This window comes from Panulirus ornatus, chromosome 22, assembly GCF_036320965.1.
Source record: "Panulirus ornatus isolate Po-2019 chromosome 22, ASM3632096v1, whole genome shotgun sequence".
Lineage (NCBI taxonomy): Eukaryota > Metazoa > Arthropoda > Malacostraca > Decapoda > Palinuridae > Panulirus > Panulirus ornatus.
Genome location: NC_092245.1, coordinates 21,582,830 through 21,595,102, shown reverse-complemented (window position 1 = coordinate 21,595,102; position 12,273 = coordinate 21,582,830). Strand labels below are relative to the sequence as shown.

Below are 12,273 nucleotides of genomic sequence, written 5' to 3'. Positions count from 1 at the left end.
ACTGAGTTTGGTAAAGTGTGTGGAAGAAGAAAGTTAAGAGTAAATGGGAATAAGAGCAAGGTTATTAGGTACAGTAGGGGTGAGGGTCAAGTCAATTGGGAGGTGAGTTTGAATGGAGAAAAACTGGAGGAAGTGAAGTGTTTTAGATATCTGGGAGTGGATCTGTCAGCGGATGGAACCATGGAAGCGGAAGTGGATCATAGGGTGGGGGAGGGGGCGAAAATTTTGGGAGCCTTGAAAAATGTGTGGAAGTCGAGAACATTATCTCGGAAAGCAAAAATGGGTATGTTTGAAGGAATAGTGGTTCCAACAATGTTGTATGGTTGCGAGGCGTGGGCTATGGATAGAGATGTGCGCAGGAGGATGGATGTGCTGGAAATGAGATGTTTGAGGACAATGTGTGGTGTGAGGTGGTTTGATCGAGTAAGTAACGTAAGGGTAAGAGAGATGTGTGGAAATAAAAAGAGCGTGGTTGAGAGAGCAGAAGAGGGTGTTTTGAAATGGTTTGGGCACATGGAGAGAATGAGTGAGGAAAGATTGACCAAGAGGATATATGTGTCGGAGGTGGAGGGAACGAGGAGAAGAGGGAGACCAAATTGGAGGTGGAAAGATGGAGTGAAAAAGATTTTGTGTGATCGGGGCCTGAACATGCAGGAGGGTGAAAGGAGGGCAAGGAATAGAGTGAATTGGAGCCATGTGGTATACAGGGGTTGACGTGCTGTCAGTGGATTGAATCAAGGCATGTGAAGCGTCTGGGGTAAACCATGGAAAGCTGTGTAGGTATGTATATTTGCGTGTGTGGACGTGTGTATGTACATGTGTATGGGGGGGGGGTTGGGCCATTTCTTTCGTCTGTTTCCTTGCGCTACCTCGCAAACGCGGGAGACAGCGACAAAAAAAAAAAAAAAAAAAAATATATATATATATATATATATATATATATATATATATATATATATATATATGTATATATATATATATATATATATATATATATATATATATATATATATATATATATATATATATTCCTAAGAGTCCACGGGAAAAATGGAACACGGTAAGTCCCCAAGTGCACTTTCGTGTAATAATCACATCATCAGGGGAGACACAAGAGAGAAATATGTCAGTTGATATACATCGAAATGACGAAGCTAGAACGCCATTTGGTAAACATGCAGTTGTCCAAGACATACATGAATGAAAGACTTCCGGACACCCCTGGTTAAGAAGAACCGAGAAATATTGGTTTGAGAGCCTGGAAAAGAGGATTGTGTTGACTGTATGTATCAGAACTGTGTTCTTAAAGAAAAGATTGTGGGAACGTAAAGAGAAAATACCTTTTTTGTGTGTGTGTAATACCGTTCTGTGGGTTAAATGGGACGGATGTGGAGATACTGTGGAACACGTTGTCGAGGCATCGTGGAGTTGAACGGTGAGTTCGAAGAGGTGCAGCTATGTTCGATCCCTGAGCTCGAAGGAACGTCCTTTGAGCACGAAGGTGAGACGCTTATGCGCGGTGGCTCGATCCTTGAGCACGAAGGTGGTTTTGGCGTTTTCGGAAATGAGTTTAATTAGCAGTAGTTAATATTTTAAAAGTGTAAAATGATTTACGTAATGTATACTGCCTATCAAAGTATATCGTTCATTCATTACATAAATAATGATAACAATGATGATAATGATAATGGATTATTATTATTATTATTACGGTTACTACCACTAATGGGTATGTGCCAGCCATGATGATGAAAGATAATGAGATTAAGTGTATTTCTTGTTGGTGCGTGAGTACCCTAATGGTGGAGGGGATCTTGCGTGTCTACCATATTGATGTTGGTGATATGCAGTGGGTTATGTGTGTGTGTGTGTGTGTGTGTGTGTGTGTCCACCATAATGATGATGGCAGCAGCGATGTGGTGGTGGCGCTGATGGGATGGTGGTTAAGTGACCCTTGGCCAGGGGAGAAAGCTGCCCCAGCCAACACCATTAACTCCCAGACTCGCCGCCGTCATGACCCACCACAAGAACAGCGTCTGTTTAACCCCACCACCACCAGCCCTCAGACCCGTTGCTCGCCACCACCCGGGCCAGGGTCGGTGGTTGCGGCACCCACCTGTTGTAAGCCTTCCCACCTTTCGTAGAAAACACATCAGGCACGAGTCCATCACTGTGCTTGCTGTAGATATAACTTGGATGTGGGAGTGTGTATGTATTCGGTGTGTATATGCTTGTGTTTGTCTGTGTGGTGCCTGTGTCTGTCCCTCCTACGTGCCAGTATTTGCATGGACAAGCATTGTGTCGCCTACACAGTTGACAGGTGTTCCGGAATGTATAGTTAACTGTTTGTATTTTTGATGAGCTGTGAGGGGTTTAGAAAAAATGATTTATTGGCGTACATTCTTGTAAAGCAAGGTGTCAGGCATATCTCTTGTAATATCTGATGCGACAGTCGGTGTGCAGTTACGGACAGTCATTTTCTGCGTGAAACATGCAGCAGTAATATTGTTGTTTGTCTGTGCATCTGCGAAAGAAATGGCTGGATTTTTTGTGTCCACAAGGTACGTCAACATCGTCCGTTACACTGGGCTGAGAGAGGGCTTTGGGATGGAGGTGTGTGTGTGTGTGGGGGGGGGGGTGATGACTGGAAGGAGGCTGTGAGGGGGTTGGGTGGTTGGTTGGTTAAAGCTTGTTGACTGCCACGGTCATGAAGGCCGTCAACGCTGGGGTCGTAAAACGAGTTGGAAAAAAAAAAAGCGTGGAACCCCTTCTTCAGGTGTTGAAGATAACTCTTGAAGACCATACACGCTCTCACTGCATATATGGTTCTTCGGCGGTGACCTGGCGCGGTCGACATTAGCCAGCCTCAATGGCTAGACCGCTGTTGTCAGGCTCTTCGCACCTGTCACTAAGTAGGGCATATGCTGTGTTATTTCATGAATTACTGTAAGTCTCCCCCTTAAATGCAGTTATTCATTTGTTTTAAAATATGCTACGAAGTGTAAAGTGACAGTGCTGGGGAAGACGAGCTCGATGATTTGGCATCATAGTTGCCACAGCAGCAGGTTTTAGACCGTCAGAACCACCTCCACCACCGCCAGCAGGTGGTTGGTCGTCGCTGTTCCTCCGCCACCAGCAGGTGGTTGGTCGTTCGCTGGTCCTCCAGCAGCAGATGGTGGTCGCCGGTCCATTACTAGCAGCTGGTGGACACGGTTCCTCCAGCAACAGCTGGTGGTCGCTCCTCCAGCAGGTGGTCAGCTGGGGCACTTGCCTCTCTCTCTCATTAGCACTCCCCGTCATGTGCCATGGACTGTGTCTTGCCGGGAACGCGTCACCTGACAACACGTCCAGTGACTTGGTATTTTAGGATGGCGTCATAAGGTCTGAGCCTTTCACTATATAGGCCACTATGGTGCAGAACCATAGTTAGATCATCCCTCTGCGTGTTGTATTCTGCTCTTGCCCAGACACGCGCCTTTCTATAATATATACAGTCTCCACACAATGGGTGTTCGTCAGGGAGTTATTCTTGAGAAATTTCCGACCTTCGTAGCTCTTTGAAACCTCAGCAACAACTTGCAAAACTTCATGCTCAAGGTGACAGTGGCCTCTTACTCTTCCCTCGTCCATTAGCTTGCAACTCAGACTTGTAATAGTCACTGCTGTTGCTTCCCAGAGGCTCCGGTGTAGAAACAGCATCGTCTTGGTAAGTAAGTGGAAGCCGTTGGTGTCATTGTTGGAGCTCAGAATGTAGAGACCCTGAATTATTAAGGTTGGAAGAAAGGCGGCCATATTAGGGGAAGTTCGTCCATGTGGACAGAAAAAAAAGGGGGTTGGGTAGGCGTTGTATGGACGCGTCAGGACTCTTGAGCCGAGTTCGAGCCTTTTGAAGGCGTCCGGGTGTCGTGAGAGTCTGTCGGTTAGTAAAGGGACTGGTTTGAGCGCTTGCACGCGAGGCGCAGGAGGATGAGGGCTACTTTTGGGAGCCCTCCAGCGCCCCAGGTAATCAAGAATTGTGTCAGGGCGAACTGGAGAAACCTGCCGTTAATATTCAGGTTACGAGAAATGGAATGAATCTTGGAAATGTGTCTCTCGCATATTAGAGGGAGTAGTTTATAATGAAGGGTAGCAGGGGAGGGCCGTGTCCAACAGCAGGGCGTTGGTATGTGAAGCTGGCTTACAAAGCGCTAGAGTCCCATCTATTGTCTTAATTCAGTCGATGATACGTATACTTACTTGGTCAGAGACCTTACCTTACTTTACCGAACGTATATGCTACTTTACAATGGTTTTGGAGGTCTTCTGCCTTAACTTACGTATACCATACGATGGTTTTAGAGGTCTTTTGCCTTTCCTTACTTATTCCTTGCTATGGTTTTGGAGGGCTTCTACCTCAACTTACGTATACCTTACAATGGTTTTGGAGGTCTTCTACCGCAACAGCTGGGTCTGGGACCCTACCAGACCTTAAGTGTACCTTACAATGGTATTGGAGGTCTTCTACCCCCACTGCTAGGTTTGGGAGCTTACCATACCTTTGCCCTGCTTTGAATTTTAAGGATCCTATACCCCCAACAGCTGGGTCTGTGACCTTACCATTCCTTACATAAACCTAGGTTACTTAACGAGGATTTCGGAGGTCTTTAACCCCACATCTATACTTAGATGCACGCCGCCTTGATCACAGTTCCAATTAGATTAATTGAAATTATACATACAACCGTTTCCTTGGGGGTAGACGAGAAAGAATACTACCCTCGTATCTCCTGCGTGTTGTGTAGGAGACTAAGAGGGGCGGGATGTGGCTGGAAGTCCTCTCCTCCTTTATTATATGTTTTTGAGAATATGAACTGAAGATACAGCAAGGCGAGGATTTCCCCTCAAAGGCTCAGTACCTGATGCGACCTCACGAAGGCTTGAAAGACGAAGTCATGTGAAAGAAAAAAGTTAGAATTAGAAAAAGAAATGTTTACAAATGGAGTTTATCTGTTAATGTATGTCAGGTTTTCTCTTTGGTTTACACAACGGGTAATTCAGCCAGCTAACAATGATAAGCTAACAGGCAGGAGTACTGTGGTGTAGAACAACGCTAAGCTCTAGTACACACTTGTTAAGTGTGTTTCGTAAGTACTCGGAGAGTGATGGTTGTGAGTTCCTTCCTTCGATATCTAATGGCCTGTTACAGTGATGTTCACCCGTTGCAATGTTGGTGGCTCGGTACAGTGATGATGTGGCCCGGTACAGTCTTGGTGACCCGGTACAGTGCTGGTAGCCCAGGACAGTTCTGGTGGCCCGGTACGACAATGGTAGTGGCCTGGTACAGTGATGGTGTCCGGGTTCACAGCTGGCGGCCCGTTACCATACTTCTTGTGGCCCGGTACAGCGTTGGTGGTGGACTGGTGAAATCTGCTAGCCCAATCCAGTCCTGGTGGCCCAGTGCAGTGCTTGGAGCCCCGAACAGAGCAGCTAACGTAGTCCAGTGTTGTTAGCCCGGTGCATAGTTCTTAGTCGAAAAGATTACCGATGGCCTGGCGTAGTGAGTGCGAGACAGGGAGTGTGGTAAGTGTCATATGAAGGCAGCTCAGCGTACTACATACACATGGATGATGAGAGCATGTAGCCGTCATTAATACCCTTCACACCGCACATGTCCCTCCTCCCGCACGCTGGTCGACACCACTCCCTCGCCCACGTAAAACACGCTCGAGGTGGCAATTGTGATTCCTCCCAGTCCAATGCATATGAGTGAATGAACTGCGCAGCAGAACCATATCAAACCTGCCGTCGTCAGCTGTCGGTCTGTATCATCATCTCCGACGCAGTAGCAGTCCTCTTTTTCGGAGTGGAGACAATTCGATTTGCGAAGACTTTTGTCTTCACTTAGGAAATACGGAACCCAATTGAATTAAGATCTTGACGTGTCGGAGATTAAGGTAGAGTTGGGTTGGTTTACTGCATGTGTCTGTCTGGTGTTGGAGGGGATTTCTCTCCCCGTCCAGATGTTTGAGCCTGGCGTCGATCAGGTTCGTTGAGCCCCAGAGGGTGAAAGTATAATTATACGGGACTTGTTAGAAAATCAGTAAATAGGTTTGTCTAGATTTTTATTGAAATTTTTTCTTTACATGGGTTTTAGATTTATAATATTTCACGCCTGGCAAAAAGTGTTGTGAAGTACATCGGTGCCCGGGTTTGGAATGGCCATGGAAAGAGTAGAGGCAGCGTTGCAGTAACGTCAGATGGGGAAGTACTGGAGTGCGCGGGAGGGGTGGGAGGGTGAGGCAGGTATTGACGTAGTGAGAGAGTGGGAGTGTTGCTGACCAGGGGCTACCGCTGGCCTCGTGTCCTCACATTCCACCACTCGGGCTGTTACAACCATTTGCTGAATCACGCAAAATCTTTGATTGCTCACTCCGAGCTTCCAGCGAGTATGGGGCCAAGTCCTTGTATCTTGCATTGTCAGGATAATCACCAGATGCTATGCTACGTTGCGTTGGTAGGAGGATAGCAGTCGCTGGAGGTTGGTATCATACATTGACGGAATATCAATCGCCCTGGGTTGGTGTCCTGCATTAATTAAATGTCAGTTGCCATACGTTGTAATGAGCGGGGATTAATTGCAGCACGGAGAAAGAATCGGTTGTTTTTTCACAGGCAGGCTGGTGTACATTTCCATATACACGTGGGTGTAATAGGTGCGTGTGTCCACCGAACGGACAGGGCAGGTGCAGAGAGTGTATTTTGAAGTGTGGGAGTGTAATGGTGTCTCGGGCGGTGAGTGCGGCGTGGCCTGGCCCCAGCGGTGACCCGTCTGGGCCTTACATAAGACCGCAGCAGCAGCACAGCGGCGGCGGCGGCAGGTAGTGGTGGTGGTGGTGGTGGGGGAGGAGGATGTGTGTGGCGGGTGGGCAAGCACAGGCTACATGCAACCACTCCACTCCATGTCTACCCCGCCGCCGCCGCCGCTCTCACACGCACTCCAGCTTACATCACACTTGTTATTAGCACTCGAACGAGGACTTGCAGGTTGAGTTCCCTGACCGTCTGTGCGGTCTTGCGTTGGCAGCTGCTCCTGAGTCATGCATGGAGCATTTTCATTCAGCCTTCATAGTTTGACGTAGGCCCTCGCTTTTGTCTGCTTTTCGTATCGCGAACCTATCTAACTGCTGGTGGCTGGCTGCTATTTCTGTCCCAAGATCCATTAGTTGCATGTGTCGTCTGCGTCAGCAGAGATTTTCTGTTTTGGGTGAGGTAGTTTCCTTCAGACGTGGCGCAGTGGTAATTTTGAGAGTGCATATGGGGCGTTTTGTTTTTCCAGTCGTCCATTTGTGGTTACTATAATTGGGCCTATTTCAGGTTAGGGTGAGGAGATCTGTGGTGACGTCATTCTCAGTCGTGTGTATATCCTTTATGGTGATTATCTGGAGTGACTGGAGAGGAAAAATTTGTGACTGGCCTATGTATGTGGAGGCATGTTGAGTGTCATGAGCACTCCTCCGCTTTGAGCTGATTCAATCAGTTCAATTTCAAAAAGTTTTAATTGGCTTCGCACATCAAGGCGTCGCATAGCAATTTGATATTTCCATTATTTCCGGAGTTTAACATCATCGTAATCCTTCCAGTTAAACAGCATTATTTACTTTACCATCTCTTATTTTAAAGCTAGACTGTGTGGTGTTCGTCTGGGCTGTGACTTCAGTATACTTTCGTCCTGCGTCGAGTGGTGCTTTTGGCTGTGTTTAGAGAAGAAGCAGATCTGAATGCCGTTAGGTGGCAGCAGATGTGAAAACAAAGATTACTGAGGCTCCGCTTAAGTGGTGGTGTGCCCATGGACAGATTAAGGCGATCCCTGGGCGCAGGAACAGGCCGACCCCACAGTTCCAACTGGTTGCCTTACTAGAGCTAGGGGCTTCAGTTGGGTGGACCAGGGCCAGTGCCTCCAGTGGAGTGAACGGATGCTCTTGCCACAGTGGTATAGACGGAGGCCAGACTGAAGTGGAGTGGAGCAAAGCCAGAGCTAGAGTGGGATGGATAGGGACTAGGGCTAGAATAGTCTAATATAAGAACCTGCGTTGGATGTACAAGTACTTGTACCAAGACAGAGGAGATTTTTGATCCGAGGAAAGATTAGATGCTGTGGATTTCGCGGTAAAGCCAGAGTGTACGTGCTATTGACGCTTCGGCGTATTTGCAGGTGCTAGTCATCTTATGAATTGCAAATTGTGTAGCTCGAGACATGTATTGTTGATGATAAGATGCCTGAAATTCTGTGACTGTATCCGCTTTCTGCGTCTGTTAGATGAGTTTACTGTATAGAAAGACTATAAGCTTATGTAATGAACTAACCATGTTGTAACAACTTATATCATAGTTGCCTGGCCACTGGGGTGTAACAAAGACCCCATTGTGACCCCTTATAGTCCCTTTGAGGTGCCGCTCATGGTTTGCACAGTGATGATGTAGCCGGTCGATAGCGCGAGTATCGAAAAGTCATGGGAGAGTGCTGGTGGCGTTGTCTGGGGAGAGGCGGCTGGTGGCACAGGGTACATAACTAGGGCATGTCTTGCCGCCGGCTGCCCCGCACACATCCAGCAGCAGAGCAACACCATCTCATGCATGATAAGCACTAAGTCCTACCTCGCTCCGTTGGTCCTTGTCTCGAGCCCCGCTGTCCTCATGTTCTGGCCCGGTACATTGCCTCTCCACACTGCCGTACGGTGTGCTCTTCCTCTTTATAACGCCTCATGTTGCATGGCAAAGGCCATCATGATAGTCCGTAGCGACCGTTCTTGCGTCCTTATCTTCCATGCAGCATATATCGTCATTGGCTGATTGACTATGAACCAAACTTGTGGCACTCTTACTGCATACAGAGTTCTACACTTGAGCAAGTTTATGACTGGCAGAGATGAAAATTTAAGGTCACTAGGTCTTTTATACCGAAATGGTTCGAAATGGTACAAAAATGCGGACAAAAGAAATGCTTTTGTGCACATAATTTCAGTAATGGATTTGGACCATAAATGTTTTGACACGGGTATGTATTCGTTGAAGCTTTGATGGTCCGGGTCATTGGTCTGTGTCAACAAGGGACAGTAAGATGTTGCTGTACGATATGGGGTGGGGAGGGGTCTATTGGCAGACTCGTTCTCTTGTTTTCATACATTTCATATATATATATATATATATATATATATATATATATATATATATATATATATATATATGTGTGTGTGTGTGTGTGTGTGTGTGTGTGTGTGTGTGTGTGTGTGTGTGTGTGTGTACTCCTGCCCCAGCAGTCTCTTCTATCCTTATGAAGCTCTTGCAGCGCTCAGGAAGCTGGCCATGTCCACCGCACGGAATCACAGGTCATAAAGTGTTGTGATGTATTTGTGTCTTATGTGCAGAGTGCAGGATAACTGAGTAGTAAATGATGGGTTTCTTTGTGGTAGTCGCATCTTGGGCATGATGGATCTTGATATATCTTGACACTGTGTTTCGTCACTTATATTATGTGGTAGACCTGTTGAGGGTCCTACTTTCCTAGCTTGTGTTCGTCACTGTGGTTCGTTCAACAGCTACACTGCTGCAGTTTAGACGAGTCTCGTCCCGTCTTCCTTTTTATACTCGGCTCCACACTCGTATCTCTCAACAGCTCCCAGAATTAACGTCCCCCCCCACACGAACACAAATAACCTAGCGTACTCGAAGCATACCATATACTGCACTTTTATGATTATATGCACAGATATTATTATCATTATTATCATTATTATTATTATTATTATTATTGTTATTATTATTATTATTATTATTATTATTATTATTATTATTATAATTGACATTAACGGTTAACGTAATTGTTATGTCAGATAACTGTGACATTTAGGTTGAGTTTGGCGCCCACGGCTTGCACGAGAAATAAACTGTAGTCTTGGAAAATACAAAACCGTGTATCAGACTAGGTTTATTCTAGGGTTGGATTACGTACGTTACCAGAGTGCTATTCTGACCCAGAACTTCAGACACAGAGCGAGCGACGTAAAGATCGATCCGTGTCCTAAGTTAGGTAAGGTAATACCAACTCAACTCCACCTGTTGCCTTCACTGCTCACTCTGGCCGAAGGCTGTAGCACTCGCCTTAACAGTGGCCAATACTTCCCAGTTCCAGGACAGAGTGTTGCAAGAAGTCAACCATCCCTTTATGTAACGAGACTTTTAAAAAGCGAACTGTCGGAACATTATTCCGTCTGTGTTTTATAATGTTAAGATGGTCTGATAGTCCCATTTTTTTTTTAGATACTAGGATACCTTCTTATCGATGATGGTGAACTTGCGTAAATTTCAATGTTTCCTTTGTACCAAAGTATCAAAAATTATCACCTTTGATAATAATGATAATAATAATGATTATTATTATTATTATTATTATTATTATTATTATTATTATTATTATTATTGAGACTATATATTGTCGGCTGGTCTGCAGCATAGTGGGGTCATGCGGAATCTTCCTCGAACATGTGGTTGACGGCAGGTCATTATCCGTTCCTTCTACGCTTTCCAGGCGCATAATTACCCTCTCAACATTTGTTGGTTTCTCCTGCGCCAGCCGTGTTAGGTTGATGCTACCAATGATGCATCAGCTATGTAGATAGCATCGCTCTGTCCCGCTGGAGTAAAGACGTCTCTCTCGACAAAAGAAAGATGTCCGCCTCAAAATGAACATTACATTGTATCCTAGTAAATATATATATATATATATATATATATATATATATATATATATATATATATATATATATATATATATATATATACTCCATATATCTGAATTACCTCCCTCGTGCTGAACTCACCCCATCCCGGATACCATCAGTCACCCTGACATATCTTCGTAATTCCACTTCTTTTTTTTTCACCCGAACTCTAAAAGCCTCCCTGTCGTTACAGAATTATTTTATAACCGTACAGTGAAGTTGTGAATGAAATTACTGGTTGCTGTACTGAAGTGTTATGATCAAATGGGAGTTCCGGAGCAGTAGTCTTTGGGAAGTGAAACCAATAGGAAAGACGTGGTTTGGCAATGTACTCAGTGGTAGGTTCTGCCATCTGTTTGAGAGGAAATATGGTGGTGTAACTGTGAACATTGTCAGTAGCATTGTATGCATTGGGTGTCCAATGCCAAGGGCATTAGAGGCTGGTGCACGAGCGACCCGCCAGACGTCATCATGTGCGTCATCTGCGACATGATCTTCGTCATCACCCCCGTCGTCACCTGCTCCATCACCCGGACGTTGGAGCTGGGCGTCCTCCTGCGTCCTCAAACCTGTGGACGCTACAAGGTAAGGCAACTGGCCTCCCTTGCCCCTGCCCTCTCACCCCTCGCCACCTCCCCTCCCGCATCGCTCTGCCAGTCACGCCCTCACCCTTGTTTCCGTGGCCATAACCCTCGTGCCTACGTACCTAAGTTGGTCGTGTTATGTCCTCGCTTGTCGTCGACCCCACTTGGGTTGCCAGTGTCCCTTGCAGACTGTTGCCATATCACCATTATGATTTCTCGTCGGCTTATTAAGCTCTCGTTTTTCATAAATTTTCTTGACATCCCATTCATTTCTGCACGACAAACGGCTGCTGTAGTTAGGGCTGAAATGCTTGTTGATCAGGGATACAAGTTATCGAACATAAACAGTCTGGAGGCTGTCACGAACGAAATTTAGCCAGAATTAAACTTGCTTGTGTTGGTATATTGTGTTAGGGGAGGAGAAGGGTGGTAGTGAGCGAGGCGATGGTCGGGCGTGACGAGCGGAGAGCAGAGAAGGGAGGGGGAGGGGAGTTGACTGGGGGACAGGGGTTCCCGCTCTCCACCCGCAGCACAAAGGCCAGACACCGCTGCTGTGCCCGACGCCGCATGGCCTGGCTCATCTCCCTACTGCTTCTCCCTCCCACCTTCCTGCCAGTCTTGGTAGACACAGTACATCATGCCTAGGTCTGAGGGCCTTAGCTACAGCAAGACCTGGCCCAGCCTCGCCTCTGACAGACCCCATAGCTTCCTTGATAGATAGTGGAGGTAGCAGGCCACCATGTTTGAAACACTTTTGCTTCCCATGGTTTGTGACTGCATTGTAAACAGCTTCAGAAATAATGCCCAAAATTGCTGATTTTTTTTGTTGATATGTTGGATATTCGCGTGAGTTTAAATGCATGTTTGTTTTGTGTACATGTTGTGTCCGAGGTGAAGTAAGGTAGAGTGTACGGGAGTTTCAGCTTGTCATG

General features: G+C 46.3%; 1 protein-coding gene across 14 annotated transcripts in view; it reads left to right on the top strand.

Annotated features, from left to right (window-relative positions):
• The window catches only part of dop (microtubule-associated serine/threonine (MAST) protein kinase dop), a 1,162,440-nt gene that overhangs the window by 944,262 nt on the left and 205,905 nt on the right, over positions 1–12,273 (top strand). Inside the window, exon 1 of one of the 14 annotated variants that reach the window (XM_071676296.1) lies at positions 11,111–11,342. The exons of the other annotated variants lie outside the window; for them this stretch is intronic. Coding sequence (XP_071532397.1) covers positions 11,163–11,342 — 180 coding nt within the window. The 5' untranslated portion in view covers positions 11,111–11,162. Of the gene's footprint in view, positions 1–11,110; positions 11,343–12,273 lie in introns of those variants that run through there. 14 annotated transcript variants of the gene reach the window in all.